Source organism: Gambusia affinis, linkage group LG21, assembly GCF_019740435.1.
Source record: "Gambusia affinis linkage group LG21, SWU_Gaff_1.0, whole genome shotgun sequence".
Lineage (NCBI taxonomy): Eukaryota > Metazoa > Chordata > Actinopteri > Cyprinodontiformes > Poeciliidae > Gambusia > Gambusia affinis.
The window spans coordinates 8,854,851-8,876,465 of NC_057888.1; the positions used below are offsets into that span (position 1 = coordinate 8,854,851).

At 36.4% G+C, this 21,615-nt stretch overlaps 2 protein-coding genes across 2 annotated transcripts; both read right to left on the reverse strand.

Annotated features, from left to right (window-relative positions):
• Window positions 1-754: 754 nt before the first annotated feature.
• Window positions 755-5,149, reverse strand: LOC122824123. The gene is made up of 7 exons (XM_044104360.1): window positions 4,992-5,149; window positions 4,684-4,828; window positions 4,496-4,609; window positions 4,258-4,402; window positions 2,951-3,099; window positions 2,721-2,860; window positions 755-2,640 (listed from the first exon to the last, which is right to left on the reverse strand). Exons 1-7 carry the CDS (start codon window positions 5,131-5,133, stop codon window positions 2,483-2,485), a joined length of 993 nt encoding a protein of 330 aa, XP_043960295.1. The 5' UTR covers window positions 5,134-5,149; the 3' UTR covers window positions 755-2,482.
• A 1,149-nt stretch (window positions 5,150-6,298) lies between these two features.
• Window positions 6,299-9,207, reverse strand: LOC122824124. The gene is made up of 7 exons (XM_044104361.1): window positions 8,985-9,207; window positions 8,755-8,899; window positions 8,282-8,395; window positions 8,049-8,193; window positions 7,319-7,467; window positions 7,081-7,214; window positions 6,299-6,714 (listed from the first exon to the last, which is right to left on the reverse strand). Exons 1-7 carry the CDS (start codon window positions 9,088-9,090, stop codon window positions 6,566-6,568), a joined length of 942 nt encoding a protein of 313 aa, XP_043960296.1. The 5' UTR covers window positions 9,091-9,207; the 3' UTR covers window positions 6,299-6,565.
• Window positions 9,208-21,615: the final 12,408 nt, after the last annotated feature.

Consider the following 21,615-nt stretch of genomic DNA (forward strand, 5'->3'; position numbering starts at 1 on the left):
TTAATCTAAATTCAGCAAAGAGAACTGCCTTCCACCAGTCTTTGTCTCAGATTTTCATCCATAGGTCTCTGTCTGCTGAACAGGAACGGAGTGAATTCAGCTGTAAAAGTCTTCTTTTTGCTCTCCCTCTGTTTAAAAACAGCAGGGGGAACAGGCCAGCGTAGTGCCGAATCTGCTTTGCAATTACAAGGAGCAGCAGGAAACCAGAAAACAGTTAGCAGGGAACAACGGGCATAATCAATTGAATTGGAATAAGCTACAGAAAACAAAAGGTTTTCTTGATCTTTTATACATTTTTTCTTTTTCTTTTTTTTTTTTTTTTTGCAGAATGGTTTTATACTGACTCGAAATGAAAGAATTTCATGCTTGTTCAATAAATACATTTGTCTGCATTAATTACCTGCATAAAAGAAATTTTATTATATTGGATGTTTTCAGCTCCACATACTGAGCAAAGACAACAATTTGTTATTTTTTTTGTGTAAAATCCAGAGTGTAATGCTACAGGATGACACAATTCACACATCACTTCCATCAATCATATTGTGAGAATCTGCCTTCTCTGTGTGAACAAGTTTCACACAGCAGAATAATCATGTTTTTCTTCAACTATTCAGGGAAAACTTTGTGTGATCTCCAAAAAATGACCCAGCAGCACATTCTGTTCTCCTTTTTATTACACCTTCATTTATGCAGGCAAAATGTCTTAAAAATATATGTATTTTAATATACCAAGAAGCCAAAGGAATACATAAAACTTACATCTCTGATTAGCTAAGCTGATCAACTGAAAGCAAAATCTTGACACAATAGTGAATGTTGTCAAAAGGTTGCTCCCTCTTCTCGATCCAAATTAGTTGTACACAGAAAAGCACACAAATAAAACAAAAAATCTAAAATCTAATCCCAACAGGGTGATCAGTCCTGTGCTTAGTCTAGGTAGGTAAGGTTTGTTGTTAGACTCTTGTTCTTTTCCTTTCTGTCCAGGTTTTACAGAAAAGAAAACAGCACAGCTTGGAAAACATTGCACAAGACAGCTAAGAAAGAAAACTGACTTTTTTTTTCTATTTCCACAATGTCAACAAAGGATCAGCATATATAAATTACTATCTCCCAAATTGAACTGTTTCTACCATTAATGTTAAAAGCACGTATGTAGTCTTCTGAGAAAAATAAGTTTATTGTGGCTCTTTTAAAATAACCAAGGGGACCAAAGTAAGAGCAGAAATGTTCACTGCACAACATGAGAAATGAGTAATTTATGCAGAGCAAATAGGAAATAAGCAGCTAAACATCTACAGTTATTTAGGAGAGAGTATTTACAATAGTAATTGTATGAGGTTTAGACTAAAAATGTTTAGAAAATCCCTTATCCATAACATATTTCCAGAATGTGTGTGCATGTGAGCAGGATCTCTAGCAGACTTTCTTCTGGTTTTGATGTATTGTCTTTGAACATTCCTCAAAGCAAATCTATCTGCCTTAAAAAATATGAGCTAATAATCGCCTGTAGATAAGAAAAATGTTACTGTTGCACAAATTGCCAATTTAAGCTTATGATGAGTGTCAATGACATCCACCCACCACAGAGGCCAGTTTTACAAGTTAATGTCTGTGTTCAAATACTAATGCAACATTGTGCTGGCAGGCAAGAATGAGATGATGATGTTGCAGAAAAAGGTTGAATTTTGCATTTCCATCTTTCAAAACAGTATCCATTTTGCATAACAAATCTTTATTTGTTGAAAAAATGTCACTGCCATGGTCACCACATTCATTGTATGATCTCTTGTCTTTGTTTCTTCTGCTTTCATTTATTACTTTAATAAAGCTCAGTGTCTTCATCAAAGGTTGAGCTGCTCTTCCCTGAAGCCAAAGGGCATGTTTGATATTCCATTCTTTAAGCAGTGTTGAGAGAGACAGAGAGAGAGAGCTCTTAAACTTGAGTGTGATTATGTCTTTGGAACAGCGTCACAGACCCCAGAGAGGAGCAAAGAGGGAGATGAAAAATACAGATGTTTTCTAATTTATCAAGAGGATTTTACAGTTATGTAAACACAACCAGGCACACGCCCACACACACTCACACATATACACACCCACTGTGTTTTTAAGCTTTACTCAGTTTATTTTGAGAGTTTAGAATGCAGCACAATTCAAGCCATAAGGGTTAATAAAATTAACATCTGTAAAAGACCAGTATTGATTCTTTTCATTTAAAAACTGTTTTTCCTTAGGCGCATTAAATGCAAGGCTTGCATCATTGTGCCATCTCCTGGTGCAGCTCCAGTTTGAATTTCTCAACATTAATCTAAGCGTTTGCTGCCACCTTTTGGTGAATGATGTATACCACACACATACAAATTTTCAGCTAATGAGGTCAGTACACAGGGTATGTTCAGACACACAACTGAATTAATGATTGTGTTGTTTTAAATAAATCTATTGATCAAATGATGGTCTCTTTTTTTTGCAATTCAACTCAGTTCTCTAGTTTGTCTTTAATATTCCCTTCTGGTTTGCACACGGTCTCACAGCCTTCAAGTCTCAGCTCTGCAGCAACAGGCTTGTGGGACTTCTCCAGACATGCAGAGATCAAATGGATGAAGCTCATGATGGTTATCAGAAGCATAAGGACTCCTAAAGGTGCAAAATGCTCAGTGTGAAACTCCATGATGAAGTGGTCTGTCAGGATAATTCATCACACTTTCTCAACTTACCACAGACGGCGGTGTTTATAGAGAAGTTCTGGACACGGTAGCTGCTGGTGAACATTGCACCCAGTCCCAGAATGAGGATGGCATAAATGCTGAATGTATGCCGCATGTACTTGATCAAGAAGAAGTTCTGCAGGATGAACCTGTAAGTTTAGCAGCAAACATGGTCAGTTGTTTCTTATTCTTTTCTTTTATGTTCCCAAGCAAAATATGTTCTGAATTTCTGCCCTTACCATGTAATAATGAACACAGAGATGATGAAAAGGACAGTGGCACTGGCCACTCGGTCCTGAACACGGGCATAATACTTAAGCACTATGCCAAAGCCCACCACAGAATGAAAGAGAGACCACCAGGCAAATACAGCTAATCCATTCTGGGTCTAAAAAAAGGGATTTGAACATTGATCATTTTTCATTTCCTTCAACACACAAACTTTTGTATATTTTAACCAGATTTGTATTCTGATAGACCACAACAGAGTGCATAATTGGCAACAAAGGAAGATTATCACTGGCTTTATTAGTTTATTTTTTTTTCTAATAAAAATCTTAAAAGTGTGACGTACATTTAGTTTTAACCCCTTTACTCTGATACCTTCAATTAAAGTCCTATCCCACCATTCACACTTTAAATGAAAATAGTAAAGCAGCTGAAAAACTGTGTTCCTTTAAATATAGACTAAAGCCCCAGGTGTTACTAGTCATTTTTGAACCTTAATAAGTTAAACACTAACCAATATTTTTGATGCGAAATGATGGCACTTGGCAAAATATAATGTTTTGATTGTTGATTTTGGTGTTTTGTGATTTAAAACACTTTGAACTGCCTTGTTGCTGAAATGTGCTATACAGTTTAACTTTATTGACTGACTTGATTGACTGAATCAATAAAAATGTGTCTTAAGTCAGCAAAAAGGTCTCTAAGTCACAGATCGAAAACGTAAAAAGACTCTGAGACTTTGCCTCATCAAAAGAATAGTGTATAAGTGGATATTTTTCTTTCTGTTGTGAGCAATAAGAACAGGATATACATTACTTCTCTTTTGAAACTCTTGCTGTACTTAACTAGTGTGATTTTGAGTAAAGGTTGTGTAAAGTTGGGGTGTGAAATTTGAACTATTCATGAACAGTAATCAGAAGCCATAGAAAACAATCAAAGGGCTGCAAGTGGCACCCAGACAACACTCCTGGTCTTTATCAAAGAAAACCTATTTTTGTTAGAAAAAAAAACTTAACACAAAAGACTTGTGGCTGTAATTGTAGTGAAATTTTCTTCTTATTAAGTATTGACTCAGAGGCCCTGAGTACATATTCATACCACACTATTATATACTATTGTTATTTGTAAAGAGAAAAACATTCATGTTTTTCCTCCATTTCACAATTATGCACTATTTTGTGTTGGTCTACTGCATACAAACCAAATAAAATACATACAAATGTTTGCTTGTAGCATGAGAAAATGTGAAAAAGTTCAAGGATTATTGAGGTTACTGGAAGGCACTGTAATACTGCAAAAGCTATCACAGTCTTATCACCAGATAACGTGTCCATGGAATCACACCAGGGTTGTTGATTGCCAGCCAGGCTTTGTGCTTATTCAGGTTGAAGTAGGACAGGAAAAGCATGTAGAAGCTGTGAAGTGGTAAAATCCACCTAGACAACACAGCTGGTAGGATAAAGCTGTAGAAAGTAGAAATAGCTTTAATTTACTGGTGTAAATAATTTACTTGTTCAATCTTAGCCACATGATATACAGTGTTGCACACAACTTACTGTCTATCCCACATAGGCATGCTACAAACTCTCATAATATTTATGATAGTCCACATCAGAAAGAATTTGGGAGGGTGGATTTCAGGATTGCACGACTGGGGGCCGAATACATTTCTATAGACAGGAGAGCAATGTCAAGATCAGAAATTCTGTCAAAAACAATCTTTATTCTTGCACTGCAGATGTACCTTCTGAAGAGGCTCACAGCTGCATAAACGAGCCACATTTTAGACCACAGATCAATCCAGATCCAGAAGTTCTCAGACCACGAGTCCATAGTCAACTCTAGGGAGAAGGTCTTGGACACATTCCAGGATGAAGTCTGGAAAACAGCTGAGGACCCAAAAGCTAATAATCACTTATCTGTGTGTACTCACAATCTTGGAAAAATACTAATATCAAAAGTTGTGTGGAAGACACCAACATTTCTGTGATTCCTACAATCTTTGAGTTTTAATTCCATGATTTAAAAATGCTTGCATGATGTATCACTCACCATTGGGCACTTTGTCTTCCTTCGCCAGGTAAAAAAAGACTTCTGAGATTATCTGAGTGATGATTGCAAGAACGATGCTGCCAGCGTGCAATGCTAAATGGAAACAAGTATTTTTGATCCAGGGAAACATGATGGAAGCCATTGTACGACTGACTACAGCTGGGAGATTCTGAAGACAACGCATTGGTACTATTATCTTGTTTATGGGACTTTGGAACTTGGCTTTTGCTGAGAAATTTTATGATCTTGCTCTGATTACTTTTCCATGACATATTGCAACAGCTTGGTTATTGAGTTCAGCTATTTGATCCATAAATGGAATTTCTCCAAGGAGAAAAAATATAGTTATTTTTTTAATTTAACATTTATTACAAGACTAATGAAAACACCTCTAACAATGTATTGTTCTCTTAGCCATACATTTGACTCCCAGCAAGAATAAAGTTTAATAGTGTTAAAATCATTAGCTGTCAATGAAGCACTTCCGGTTCTTGACTTTAAACCTACATGTCACTCTTTGTTTACAGAAGTTCTGAACCCACATGGAGTGTAATGACACAGCGTATGCTTCCTCTGGTGATTAAATCATTACAAAACTATATAGTTATCTGTGGATTTTATCTTCAGCAATTTTCCTAAGCGAGTTCAATAATTTCCACCTATTTACTTTATTTTTATTAACAATGTTAATGCAACCTGTGGGCAAAATGAAAATTCAAGAATGTAAATATATTATGTGACATGACCAAAAAAAAAATCCCTTATGGACATAAGTGACAAAAATCAAGACATTTTTTGGAGTTTAGGTTGAAAACTAGCTTAAGTGGATAATATACAGTTTTATTTATAAAAAAAAAAATGCATGTTTTGTTTTTCTTTCATATTCTAATTTCAGTGGATATTGCTATTTTTGATATAGAACATGCAACATGGAATGTGTTTCACAAAGAACCATGTTAGTTCCAGGTTATATTGTAAATAATTTGGCTTTTTGTCCTTCAACCGAATTGTGTCACACACAGTCCTCACTGCAGAAAATGGTGGTGCCAATTACTGTTTTAGTCTGATCCGAGAACACATGGTCCCTAGTGCTGTTCACTAAACTCCACACATGTATGTTTGATATGATAAGATAGAAAATATTTCATAGGCAAGAGACAGAGTAAAAAAGCAGTAGAATGCCTTGTTTTGTTATCAAGACTTGGTGATACCACTTGAAGCTTCAGTTTTCTACCTGTTACAAAAAAGCATGCTTGCAGAGTAGACTCCACTCCTTGATATATTGTAATTTATTTCCCATGAGTTCTTCCAGTGTATTCAAAAGTTATATTGTTGTTAATTATAAAAAAACAACATTGTACAACACTTTTCCAAGAGGTATACATCCTTCCATTGTCCAAATCTGCTTATTCTTTCACTTTTGCAGGGAGACTGGTGTCTATCTCCAGCAGTCTGAGGTATGCATGTTGTTTCAAGTTTTCTTAAGAAAGTGGAATGACATCCTAAGCATTAATGATGTAAAAATTCTTCTTTCTATGTACATGTAATATTTTACCATCATCACAGGAAAATATTCATAGGAAAATAGTGGGTTGTGACAACGATATTTCCACTGGAGTCAAACTGAGTTCATTGTCCATGTAAAGCGGTTGTTTGTGATGCCTCCACACCACCAGGATGATGCGAACCACAAGCAGGACACAGGCAATCACCAGGATCAAAGCTGCAGAATGAGACAGAAATCAAGTATTCAAGTAATCTTGGAACGTGGAGGCCCTTCATAAACAGCAGATTTACAGTGAGATGAGACCTTTTGTTTATTTCATTTAGTTGAATAATAACTTTAATATTTTCCCAATAATTGTCCACATATATGTTTTTCATCAAAAAGCTAACACCTCACTTGTACTCTCTTAAGCATCCATGTTTAAGGTCTTTAACATGTAGGAATTACTGGAAGCACTGCAGTTGTTCAATAATAAAATTATTTCTTAAAAAACACCAGCTGCCCACAATAAATCATACATGCAAAATGACAATATTTTATCTGTTTTATCTTTTCAATATTGATGCACACTTCAAACTTTACCTTCAAAGATGTGCAAATTAGTACCAGGAGACACATTGTTGTCCAGGATGCCTGTCAGCCACACAGTAACTACAGGGTAGATGGTCACAGTATAGCGTAGGTGCTCATCAAGATAGAAGTTCTCCAACAGAAACCTGAAAGCAGCAGACAAAAAAGGCTTGTTTTTTCCTTTGCTTCTGTCTAATGACAAGCAACAGAAGCAGTTAAACTACATAAGGCAGCTGGGAGTCAGACTCACCACACTAACAGCTCCATCAGGAGGAGCAGCAGTGACAACATTGTGCAGTGATATCGAGATGCTTCCGTCTGATGCTGCAAGTAGATTGTCAGGTTCAGCAAAGTGGAGAGTGTCCCCCAAGTGGCATGCACTGCCACTCCATTTTGCACCTGTTTTGACACAACAAGAGACAGCTTGAGTGAACCAAAAACCAGTTAGTAAATGCTGCAAAGATGTGTTTTTGATTTATTTATTTCGACACTCTTCCAGTTACTTGCTTGTGAACAGTCGCTTGTGTTTTTGTGGCATCAGATAGAACACATGCATACATTATGTCGTCTGTCAAACTCTCTCACTCACAATCTGATGCTTTTAAGTTGTCTAATACGGTAATTGAAAAAAAACAATCCGCTATTACAATAACAATTTTCAAAATATTAGGCTCAATTGGTAAAGTCCGACAAATCGGTGTCAGCTCCACCCACTGACTTTGAAGGGTGAGTTCGGCAGAAAAAAACAAGATAAAAACAGAAAACAGAGAAGTAAAAAGGAAGAAGAAGTAAAAATTTATCTTAATGATTTTCAGCATCAAAATGAATGTGTTTTTTGTTTTGTTTTTTTACAATTGCTCATCAAAACTAGCTTCAGTATGTGATTTTACAAACTTTTAGTCATACCTGTCATAGCAAATATGTTGAAAAGACCAAATAAAAAGCCGCCCAGGAATGTTGCCCTATATTTATAGTTTTACCAATATCCTGAACATCCAGAGGTCTGCGTTGCGATGTTTGCTCAGCCAGGCACCATAAATCTTTAGCCCACGGCAGGAGAAAAATAGCATCATGTAATCAGTTAGTGTCATTAGAGCTGAGGTTATGAGCACTGGGAGCAGCATTCTGGACACAGAGAAATAAAATGTTCATATGAATCAAAAGAGACGACAACAAGGGGAGCCTGATGTTTAGTGTGAGTTAGCATACTTACTCTCTGTCATACAGAAAGAGCCAGGTGATATTCAAACTAAGGTATATGATGATGCTGACATGAAACCCATAAGGCAACACTGCAGGTGTGGTGTACATCCACTCATATGTACTCCTGCACTGGGCAGAGGTAATACAGTTAAATACTAAGCACATGTCGACAAGCAGAAGGTGCCTGTGGGGAAATAAACTGTCTTTTCATAAGAGGTTTGAGCAATCTGAAAGGTGTAAAGAGAAAATGAGTGCACTGAGGAGAAATAAATTGACTCAGTACAAGAAAGTGTGATTTCCCACATGTGACAGGACAGAAGGGTGATGTAAAGTATTAAAACAGAAAGAAATATTCATCCTGTGAAAAAATCTACAGAACCTTTCCATCTGTAACTCAAAAGTGTTGAAAATTGAGCATCTGGTTTTACGCCAATGTGTTGGCCTTGTCTGTATTGAATAAATACATTTTTAAAAAGTGCTTACCTTCTACAAAGTCCAGCCAAAAAGTACACAAACATGGCAAAAAACCAAAAGTAAATGAAAACCCACACGAAAAACGTCCACTGAGCAGGAGTTACAGATGTCACGTACTTGAGTGAGACATCTTCTGTATGCTGCCTGAAGACACCTGCATTGAGAGTTACATATTGATTCTGGAGAATCCTCTTAAAATCCTTGAGATGACTGGATTCTTGTAAAACAAAAACTTTCACCTGAATAATCTTGAAAGCCTGAAAGAAAGTTTAAAGTAATTGCAGGAAATAAGGTAAATAATCCGACAAGCATCAATATTATCCTGGGTGGGTTGTGGTTTACCATGGTGACCGTGAGGGGTTAAAATGCAGGAGGAAAAGTTTGTCAGAAAAGTATTAAAAATGCAAAAAAGTTTAATCTATTTGTCTTTATTCATCTTAACAGAGTTAAGTCTCAGCCTATAACAGGGAAGGACAAGATCTATCATAACTGGTGTCACAGTGTGTCCTTTTATAGCATCTGTTATCTCCCTCTGTCATAAATAGTTTGTCATTTTGTTGTTAAAAGCAGGGCGAAGAGTAAAGATCAACTTGTGTAAAAAGTACTAAAACCAGTTGAATGTGTCCAACACAAACTATGTTACCCTGAAAGCTGCAGTGGGGAGTTTATAAACTAAAAAAAGAAATAAAGCTTTAAAAAATTAATCAACATAAAGGAAAAGTGATGATCTCCCATGGTTGGCAGGGTACAAACTTCTTCTTCTTTGAAGACAACAGATGTGCCTCAAACTTGTCTGGGGATTTTTTTGTTCATAGTTTAGTGAAAAATATATAAAGTTTATTAAATTGTTAATTTTTTATATTTCCCTAAATGTTTGCTGCATTTTTACTACAGTCTCTAATTTGGCTTTTTAAGGCCAGTACGAATACAGGTCGCATTTTTAGTAACTGAATGGCTACTGTTCGAATTCTGTTCAAAAGGAGTGCTGACTCCTTTTAAGTCAAGATAAGCCTCTGCAGGTTTTGTGTGTGTAGCTTTTGTCCACGCAGTGGCACCATTGCTTAATACGGTGGCATTGTGAAGCTGTCAGAGTTGTGTGGACCAGCAGCTTGCAGAAGAATTTGCATGAAAATGCATGGTCAGTTAAGGAGATGAGACTTACCACTACTCTGAATGTTTTATTAACCTGAATAGTGCACAGATTTGAGAAAATGTAGCTGGAGTGGATTTCCATCTGCCAGGAGGTGATAAAACACACGATGTACAAGTTATGAGTCATTTTTAATTTCTTTGTATTTGCTTCCAACAAAGCAGATTTTATGGTGATAATTTACCATCATTATATGAAGTATTTAAATCTAAGGCTCTAAATATCTGAACTTTTTTGTTTTTGTTTCTTTTTATCGACCGACTGGCCCTGGTATGCTTGAGGCACAAAAATGTTAATCAAGTTTTAGGTTGAACTAGTGTTGTGTTCACGCTTTTACACAGTGCTGTGCACATCCAATTGTCCCTAAAATCCACAAATTAGTTGTATTACTTTTGGTGGCAACAATTACCACTAAGCTTTGCAAGACTTTTTGAGCATGAACAGCCTATTTAAGCTACAATCTCACCATCTCAATCCAATTCAAGTTTGAACTTTGACGAGGCCACTCCAAAACTTCTGTGTTATTTTTCATCAATTAAAAGGTGGAGTTGCTGGTTTGCTTTTAAATGTAGCAGCAAAATCTATCTTTTGGATATGCAAAAGAAGAGGCTCTAATTCTTAATTTGCTTTTAAAAGTAAAACAAGTCAAACCGAATTTTAACGTTCCAACTGGTAAAGTCTAATTTGAAAATATAATGTGGAACTTGGCAATAGGGTTCCCTAAGGTTCTGTTTTTTTGGTCATATTATCCAATATCTATATGCCCACTTTTGTTTACTACAGCAGCATCACACCGTCCGCATAGGCTACTAAGAGATTGCATTCCTCTGATGTGTCTCTAATAATTTAGAACGTTTTTTGTTTTTTTTTCCAGATTAAAGAATTTATTTTTAGTTATAAGCACAGATTCAGTCAGTGTTTATGTGGGTATGCTGCAGGAAACAAATTATTATATTTGATAGTCATCATAGAAGAGTGGATAAAAAGCTCTCTTCTGTTACAGCTCTTCATGACACTTAAGTCAAAGAGTTCTTCCCACTCTGTTGAAGCTAAATATACCGAAAGAACACTTGACATTGTTACAAACTTTACAGTCGGAACAATATTTGGTGTCAGTTGAAGTTGTGCTCTAAAGCTTAGAATAGACAACTCTTTCATGTTGACTGAACGATTACTGTGACCCAGGCTGCTGGCAAAGGACAAGGCCCAATTTGTTGGCTGTTCATCATCTAATGAGCCAAATCCCATCCTATTACACGCCCGCCACATTTGATCACTTTCATTATGAGGGATATGTGCATGATGGGTATTAATAAAGATCACTGTCACTTGGGGATTATGTTGTGATTTACATTGTGACTCATTTAGATCTTTGCAACAATAAATCCTATAGTTACACTGATTCATCATTTAATGACAACACAGTTCCTATATTTTTGCTGCTGTTTTCAGGAATAACAACTTTTATCTGATGTTTCTGCAAAAGCTGCAAATCCTTTCAATCGGGGAAGTTGAAAAATCATGCCTACAAGACATTTCTGTATAGTCTTTGTTGGATAGAGATTGTCCTGCATACAACGTTTGTTATTTAGAGACCTTGACTAATACGCTCCGTGAATTTGTCTTTCCCCAGCGCAGACCATGTGACTTTCACGCTGCAAATTTATGAGTAACATTTGTGGATCCCCATAGAACCAAGGTGCCTGTTAATGTCACAATTATACTGCCATGACCAATACTGGTGGCTGTGCCACGTAGATTACAAATGAGGATGGCAGAGGACAATAAAGGTGAGGACGTATGGGTGAAATGTGTAATACATCTTGAATATCTTCCCCTCTTGTTCAGAGCAATCACAAACTTGAAAGCCCACTTTATTCCAATCTTTTATTACAAATCAACACAAAGGATCATGGGAACTAGGATAAATAGTTAATTTTCTAACTATTTGACAAGTGTGGTATGTATTTGTATTCAGCTATCTTTTTGATACACCACTGCCTTTAGAAGTCACTTAGTAAATAGAGTCAACCTGTGGATCTCACAAAGAGGGCCACGATAACTCCAGAGGAAACTAAAAATACACAAGTCAAATGTGGAAATCTGTTTAAAGGAAAACTACAAGCAATGCCCCTCAAGCTTCATGTCCTGTATGAAAAATCAGTGAGAAGAAAACAATTGTTCAAAGAATGTCAAAAGAAATTCAATTTAGAGAATGGCACAAGTCATGCTGGGGAAGCAGAAAACATGAACAAATGTGCTCTAGTAAGATAAGACCAAATTATATATGTTTAATCTGCATACAAAACTGCATGTTGCTCTGATCAAACCAATAATCACAGTAAAACGTGTTGGTGGCAAAATTATGCTGAGGACATTCATTTTTTCTGACAGGGACAGAGAAACCAGTAAAAATTGGTGGGAAGATGGACAGAGCTTTAAGTAGGAAGAAAACTAATGAGAGACTTTAGACCACAGCAGAGAGTCATCTTCCTTAAAAATACAACCAAAACTGGCTTAGATCAAAGTATATTATGTGTTAAAAAGAGACAATCAAAGTTTTGATCAAAATCCAATTTAGAGTTTCTAAAAATACCAAATTGGGGATCAAAACCTGGCTGGGCTTAAGCAAGACTGAAAAAAATGAATGGGCAATGTTACAAAACTTAAAATGGAAGTCCAGGATTCACAAGGTGTAATACAAAATTTACAAAGTAAAGCTATTGAATTTACCCTGGTCACTTTTTGAATGGACTGCATTGTCCAAATTCAGATTCACAAAAGTTAACAAAACGGAAAGCATTAAACATCAAGGTCTCCAAGACATAAACAAAACACAAAAACATGTTAGGATTGGGTTTTCTGTGTTGATTTGAGATTTTTTGTGTTTATTTTGGGGTTTCTGTGTCTTGAGTCTCTGTGTTGTCCTGTCTACCCCTTGATTGTTCCCAGGTGTCTCTCGTTCCATGATTACCCTTTGTTTATTTAATGCCACCTGTGTCTCTGTCGGGTCCTCGTCTCGTTTGGGTGCTTGTTTGCTGTCTAGTCTGTCGTTTTGTTTCAGTTGTCTCCAGTTGCTACCAGCTGTGAGCTTAGTTTAGTCAGTTCATCTGTGCTGCATGGGTTTCTGGACTTTTGAATTATTTCTTCATTAAACAACCATCATTCTCTACAACCTGGGTCCTCTGCGTCTGCCTCTTCACCACATTTCATGACAGACTATTCCCTTATGACTGAAAATGACAGTCCTTAAGTAATTAAAAATGAAAGTACTATGCATTAGTTATCTGGCTAGCCACAAAACAGGAAAGGACTAAGTACAAGAAAATGGTAGAGAATCCCTACCATAGGTTCCATCAATAACAAGATATCTTGAATTAAAACGGTTTACCAAACAGAAAAAAAAAAAATCATTACACAGGATTAAGTTTAACAGTCAAGCAATTCACGTATCCCCAAGAGGAATTTGTTTGGCACTGAAGGCTTTATAGAGTCAACTGATGAAGAGAAAGTGATTTTAGCTGTGCATCAAGGTGTAACAAGTTTGCAAACAAAGCAGAAAAAAGAAGCTCTCTTTGAATAAGAGAGCCCCTGGAGGTCAGTGGATGTAAGCAGCAAAATGTTCAGTGTAGATATGGAAAGCCGATAGTGCCATAGCCCAAAGGACTTGCAACTCTAATTACAATGAAAGGTAGTGCTCTAAGTTATTGACCCAAAGGGCTGAATCCATTTATGCATGTAACAATTTTTTAGGTTTATTGTAAGCAAAATAAAATAAAAACTTGTAATATTCATAGTAATTCAATAGTTTTTGTTCTATAATATTTGATTGAAATGGAGCAAACATTCAAGGGATCTAAAGATTTTTGCAAGGCACTCTGTCTCATATCTCATATCTAAGCCTTTCTTGTTCCTTTAACGGTGACTTAAATCAGAAATCAGGAATACTTTGTTTATCCCTGGGGGAGAAGTTTTGTCACAGCTCCATCGGCTAAAGATTCAAAGTAAATAGAAGAGTAAAAGTAGAATATTTGCTAAAAATAGTTTGATAAAGTATTAAACAAAAACTTTCCGAAAGAAACTTTTACAACTGCCTCTGCCCACAGCAAATGTAGTGACAAGACACAAGAAATTGTACTGGGGAATGGAGAAAATTTAACAGACTGAAAAACATATCCCAAAAGAGAATATAAATATATCTAAGCAGCACTAGGAGATAAGAAATATTTTTTTTTGCACTCCTAGACACTCAAACTATAATAAAAATAATTTAAGGGCCAAAAAAAGTGAATTTACCATATGTCTGTTAGGGCTTTAGATTGTTTTGTAGTTTGATTTGATTATAATTTTGTGAGGATTTTGATGCAGAAGGGACTGGTGTATTTTAAAAAAATACATGTAGTCTTGGGAACCAATGGGTCGTCCTAATGGGCAATGATTGGGTGCACCATCAGTAGATCAAAGTAGGTCTTGGAATCATAAAATAAATTACGCCATTTATACCTGGAAGGGTCCATGATTTCTGCAAAGTATTTGAAGGAGATTGTAGCAAGAGGTTCAAAATGTGACTTGTTTCAAGTCATACAGTTTAAAGGGAATGCTTCCAAACACCAAGGAAACATAAGTAAACATCAGACTGTATATGAAGAATGTTTAAAATGTGTAAAATATTCCTCTTGCATTTTTCTACATCTTAGTTGATGGAAATCTTTCTTGTAATCTTAATTTAACCCCAAGTTAGCATTATACATGAAGAATTTTATTTTATTTTTTAAGTATTTATGTGCTATTTGGTATCAGCTGCGGTTATGAGCTTATTATCTGCAAACTGATCAAAAACAATTTAGACCCATCATTGTAAAGCATACAATTTTAACCCTGCAGGACCAATATATTTTTTCCAGCATCTTTCTATGATTCTCAGGGAACTTGTTTTTATGACCGTCCTCTGTTTCTCTGTGTACAGAGAAATTTTATGTTAGCAATTAAATTTAGGGGGACATTTGTGCCACAGCAGGTTTTTAGTCACATGCCTTCTGGAATAATAGCTGTTTAGAAGTCTCTGGGGGATGGTAGATTGTCATCTCTGTTATGCATGTGTATTTTCTGTATTTTTGTTATTTCATTACTTTTCCTCACTTTTATTCACCTATTTTTTAGCCTGATTCTGTAACTTTTAATAATTGCCTCTTTTGTGACATAATTTGTTTGTGTCGTCTTTTTGTTTCATTTTGCCGTTGTGTGTTGTTTCTCATTGTTTCGCACTTCAAGGACACTGACTGCTGAATCCACAGAATAGTGAATCGCTGTTCAATATTGTTCATTAGGAAACTTATTGACCTCATATGGCCAGCCTGCGGCAATACATTCTGAATTTTGATGTTGGAAATTTTACAGGGATCACAGTTTTCCTCCTTTAAATCTCCCACATTTCTATCCTCAACAACTGTCATATAAAATAAATCCTCACATATGAAACCTCTTTGGTCTGCAAGAGCCTGTCAAAATAATCAGTTCAGGCTACAAAAAAGACCAATAACTGTGGCAGACTGCTGCAGAGCTTCAAATCAAGTTTAAACCAACACATATTCTTTCTGATCTTAGCACATAGACACTGTTCAAAAAATGCCCTGTCGGTTAAATCATTGGGGCTGCTGGTGAGGGTCAAAGGTGTACAGAAAAATGATTCACTTTTTTTTTTTTCACCTTTAGAGCCTCATGAAACACTTTTTAGATATTGTGGTAGAACTCTGTTATATCTTGGACAAAAATGATAGGCCAGTACCATAGTTCACTTTAGATAGCGTTTATTATTCTCATCTTCAGGTGAAAACAAAAGCTGAAGAAGCTGTGCAGCATATTAACAATGGGCGTCCAGGTAAAATAAAAAGGCAAAAAATTTTTAAAAATTTAAAAATATAGCAGTACCTTCATTGCAACTCAGAAGTCCATCACCTGTTGTATTTCTAAACTCAGACTGACTCCCGGTGATGCAGAGCCCTCTTTTATAGTTAACAGGCACTCCTTTAAGAAGACATACACAAACAAAACTACTGACTTCTAACTCAAGTAAGCCTATATCAAAGTAAACCAGATAAATAAAATAATCCTAATACTGAAAAAAAGAAAAAAAAAAACGTGACCAAAATGCAAAATTTAATTTAATAGAAACAATTCAATTAATAGAAAGTCTCGATGACGTCATTACATCATCACGTGAGTTCCTGCTGTAATCCGGTTTTGTGCGAAATTCTGTTCCCAGATTTTCACAGGGGAACAGAATTTCGCACAAGAGCGGAAAAATCTGTGACAATGGAAATTACAGGCTAGGATGGACATGATTAGTCAGGCAGGAACACCACGTGTCCACCCACGATGAACCGGGCCAGTTTGTGCTGAAACCAAAAAGTAAGTTATGTCGGATGTACGTTTGTGCTTGCATTGCATGTCTGCACAGACTTTATTCTCAGCTCATGACGGCTCCTCCATCCCAGTGTGCAACAGCTTTTTGTTGGTTAATTGTAGCCTGGAAGAAAGCATTTGAGTGTGACTGCAAATCAACTGTGACTTATTTATATCACCCATGTAGCTGAGTTAAGTGACACTCTCACTATTCAGTATATGAACATTCAATGCATACCCCAGGAAATGCGTTGCTTGCAATAATACACACTTGACCCTTTTTGGTGCGCCTCATTTTTAAGTGTGTAGATGACTTGGTTCAAACAAAACAAATAAACACCAAGCTTATAAAGTGACAGAGAAAAATCGTTTTATTAAAATGTAGAAAAACAAAATGTAGAACTCACACCCAATTACAATCAGATCTATCTCACCAGTCACTTCAAGTTCATAATAAACAGCAGTTACAGGACTACAGGACAGAAGTTACAAGTCCTGTAACTGTCGTTTATGTTTGCCGTTTTGTTTATTTATTCAAACATGTGCATTTAGGACTGATCTTTTTTTTTTTTTTTTTAACAATGACTATTAGTTACTCCAGAAACCTCCTGGTTGTCTTATTGGAGAGCTGTTTCCTTCAGTCTCTGTCTGCCTTCCAAGTCTGCCACTCCTGACTCCCATGGTTTTCCATCTTTTGAAACAAACACAATATTAAAGCAGCAAACTCTGCTCACCTGCTTGGGTCCCTGGGTTCTGTGATGTGTTGTTAAGCCCTGCTGATTCACGTAAAGCCTGCCTGTAAGGCAATAAGATTGTCAAGAAGCAGTTTACTGTTTTATTTAGAAAGTGTATTCTTGTTTTTGTTGTTTTTTTTTTATTACCATCTCAGCGTATGTACAGCATTATTTGTGCACACATTTACTGCGGCTGAGTAAAGGATTTTTATTTCCCGTCCTTTTTTTTTTTTATTGTGTCTAATTACATTAGGCCAAGGGTGTCAAACGTAATTTTATTTTGATCCACATCAAGTTTACAAATGTCTTCAAAAGGTTGCAGCAGAACATAACTTCTAATTTACAAACTGGTTAATTATTAAGAAGTGACTACATTTTATGAGTTCTTAAAATTAAATATTAAAATATTGGTGTTATAATTTGTCAGTATACAGATAAAAACTGCTTTGCTTTGATTTATAAAATAAAATATACTTCTAGTATGTGTCCCGATAGGGCCACAAAGTGTGCCAGGCTTAGCCCCTGGGCCTTGGTTTGATAAATGTGCATTAAAACAAGACAAGGACTGTTTTGTCTTACTATTTGACATCAAACACAAACCAGATATGGAAAACCATTTCTTTTTTTAAAATAAAATATACATGTCTGGTTGTTCTGATGCAAGACTATATAATACTAGCTATATATTTTATATTCTTGGTATACATTGTGGTTTGCTTGGTGATGCAGTGTCATGTTGGTTGTATGTGAATCAATAGTGAAGGCCACAATAACAGAGTAAAACAGATTTAAACAGTTTACTGACAAGATAATGTGTGAATTGTTTGTCCGGATTCAGAAAGGCTAGGTCTACACTGGGGAGGAAAGGTAAGTAGTCATTGAGATACTATATGATGAGATGGTACAAAATGTGACAATACTGTTTGTGAGATGGCAGAGTTTCCAGGAAAGAAGCAAGTTCATTCACGAAGGTTGACATCACCAGTAGGTAGTGTGTGATGTATGTTGGTTATAGTTTCTCTGTTCCTGTATGCTTGTTGAGGAGAAGTCCAGACAGCTTGAATCACAGGAGCGGTGAGGAAATTCATAAAGAAGATCTTGAGATGAGTTTGCCAATGAACTCAAAGAACATTGAGTTCATTGTTTCCGGATTCCGGGAATGGAATATGAACAGGAACAGATTTCCCCAAAAGTAAGATAACAAAGATGCGCAGGCAACAGAGAATGCCAAGCAATAAACTAGTGGAGGCTTGATTACTACTCGTGCAGTAAGAACAATCTGGCATGTGTCTCAAGGGAATTTACTCCTCCTGAATAAGCTTATTTAGCTTCAGTTGTAAAGACACACCTGCTGGTCGCACCCTGCAATCAGAGAAGGAAGCTGCATACAAAACACTTACCAACCTGCAAACAGTGCTGTATGCCATTCAGAAATTGGCAGAATTTCTAAATTATAAAAATAACATCATCTATATCAAAAGAACACTTTTGCATGAAATGCTAGTAAAAACAAAACAGCCTTTAAGTACAAGTGCATAGCAACATCTTGAAAACACATTGGTCCATCATCTGTAGGACTGTGCAAAGAGGTTGTCATGCCTAACTTGAAAAGTTCAGCAAAGGCATTAACAAAGTGATGGAAAAGAGCAGTGAAAAATGTGTGAAATATCAGATCTGAGGTATTTACATGCCCAAACAAATGCAAGCGTATAATATAAACTGTTGTGACTCGCCATAGTAGACCCACATGAGTCTAAACGTGTAATTAGGCAAAGACTTCTCATATTTCAGACATGGAAGGCCAAAAGTACAAGCAGAATGGATAAAATAATCTCCATCTTGATCAACCTTTCCTCTAATTAGCAAGTGTCTTTCAATCTTCTCATCTCAGGAGATTTCCTGAGATTCTTGGTTAAAGGGCATTGAGCCTGTTCTGTCTTCTTCCGGTTTCTGTTCTTTGTAGCGAGTAACTTCCTGCTGGTTTGACCTTCAACATGTCAGATTTCAGCATCTTTAAAGCCAACAAGGCTCTTGCTCACATCAACCTCTGTTTCTGAATTTATATTTGAAGTCCTGTCAGGTCAAAGTCACTTTTCAGCTTTCAGCCCACAGCTTTCATTATCCTTCGGATGGAGAACACAAACTCTTTCATTTAATTACCCCTGCTTTGCACTCCTTACGATGCTAAACTTCTTTGGACCAGAAAACAAAATTAAGACAAATTGAATGTTTGTCATGCATGAGAGAAAACAGCAGCTTCACAGATGACAAACAAGCAGGAGGTTTGGTGAGGCCGAGAAAGAGGACGAGGTGTGCTTTGCGGTATAGCTCAGCTCCTCTGATCTCAGCAGTGATTTAGTGTACTTTTATGCAGGACACATCGCACGAGGATAGTGTGAATGTGATTTTTATTGAGGGTAGATATAGAGCCGTGATCTTTCCCCGATGCCCTGACAGCAAAGCTTTCCTTTTTACAAACTAACATTTAACACATGTCTGCCTGCAGCGGCTTGTCTCTCTGTTACTCTTTCTTTCTGTCCTGTGTGATTTACTTTCATATCCAGCTACCCCTCATTCTTTCATCTCTGAATCCAATACTGTCAGAGTCATAAATTCCCAATGGCAGAATGCATGGTGGTTTAGTGACATTGTTAGTGCTTTAAATGTAGAACTGCTTAGTTCTAAGGGAGAATGCCAGCGGTTTCTTTTCAAAACTTATTTTTGAAATGTCCTTTTAAAAATCCCAGCTTTTATTGTCCAGGAAGTATAGAAAATATAGCTGTAGCTTTTTCTCTACATGAACTCTGTTTGGTGGAAAAACTAACACTGCACAGAGCCCGCAACACACCATACAAGGTGGTGGCAGCATCTTGCTGTGGGGATGTTTGTGTTCGACGAGAATGGTAGCACTGATTTGTTGTTGGTGTAATATGTGGAAGTGAAAAGGTTTGAGGCTTGATTTCTTTTACAAGGCATTGTATGAAAGTCAAATATAATGTGTCATTTGTATTTGGAGTTTTCTTGCAAAGGTTCATAACATATTAAAAGACCTGTCACTACAAGTGGGTATTTTTCTCTCTTTCCCACCTTGGTTTCTGCATCTTGTAGCAAGGGTTACTTATATCGTCAGATGTGGCAAAAAAAAAAAAATGCATTTTTTTAAAACTATGCTTGAATGTGGATTTCAATAATTCATGAACAGGGCACATTCATGCTCTTTTTGACAGATGGAAAGCACACAGAAAAGTCTTAATGAATGTAACACAGACTCTTTGCCAAGGTCAAAGTCTTTATTGAATTTGAGGGGAGTCCCTCAGACACCTGTCATTTCAGGTAGGAAGAGAGATGGAGAGGGCAAAGAGAGGGAGATGGGAAGAGAAAGGAGTGCAGCGAAGCAAAGAGAATGTAGTCTGTTTGGTTCCCTCAGCACCTTTAGCTGTCAGCAAATAGTTCAAGCAGGAATTGCTCCTGCCTGTCTCAACCAAAAAGGACAAGACAGCAATGTGATGACAGAAAGTAATGACACAGTGCCACCGTAGCAGTATTAGGAACCAGCTCCAGGGAGCAGGAGTTTCTCTAACAAAACTCCCAGGCTCAGCTGTGAGGAATCTGTGAAGCATTCACTCTCAAAGCTGCATGCTGGTTATTAAAAAGACAAAGGTTTTTTTCATAACACCCCGGTCAATGCTTCAATTTGTGCATGTGCAATGACGCTACATGCATTCATGTCCTCCTGTTTCAAATACCATTCAAAATCTTTCGACTGACTAAAAAATGCCTTGTCATTTATTCTGAGCATTTTTTACAACTGAGGAACAACCGTGGAGCTTTTACCTGATGACTTCAAACAAATTTTTTTCTGAAATATAATTTTTTAAGATCTCTTCTTAAAGCGTCTATTCCAAACTGTCACTTTTCTTGGAAACCTGCTGTGTTACATCCTACACTTTTACATACACCAAAAATAACTTAAGCCATAATTAAATGTTTAACAGAAAACTGTGCTTGTCAGTTTTAACACTTTAGGTATCAATGTGTCAATTTATTTATTAGGCATACAACTCACATCCTGTTGTTTTGGAAAAACAACTGCAGCTTCAACATAAATTTTTAATGTATGAACTATGATAAAACGATAGAAAAATCTCTGTGAAAAGGAAGAAATGTTTTGGCCATGTTTAAACTAATTCAGTTTTTCAGACATTTATTTCCAATATTGCACTTTAAAGGGTTAAAAAAAGACATCAGGATAAAGGTAAGAAAAAGGTAACAAAAAAGTATATTTTTCTGAGGTCCTGATGTTTTTCAAACCATGCTCTATGAAACATTTAAAAAAAATATTTATTTTATTTTTATCACATTGGTTCTTAATTTGAGGGTTGAATAAAAAGCGTTTATTTATACACTCTCTGTGAATGATGTTTCTTCTTTTAAAAGAAAATATATATCAATACCTGACTTAATAATCCTTTCCTCTTACTCTGTCACCCTATGCAATGTCAAAAGACCTCTTTAACATACCTTAATACTGTCTTCAATATTTAATAGCTCCCAATGAATTTCTTTTGTAAAGCTTAGGGAAGA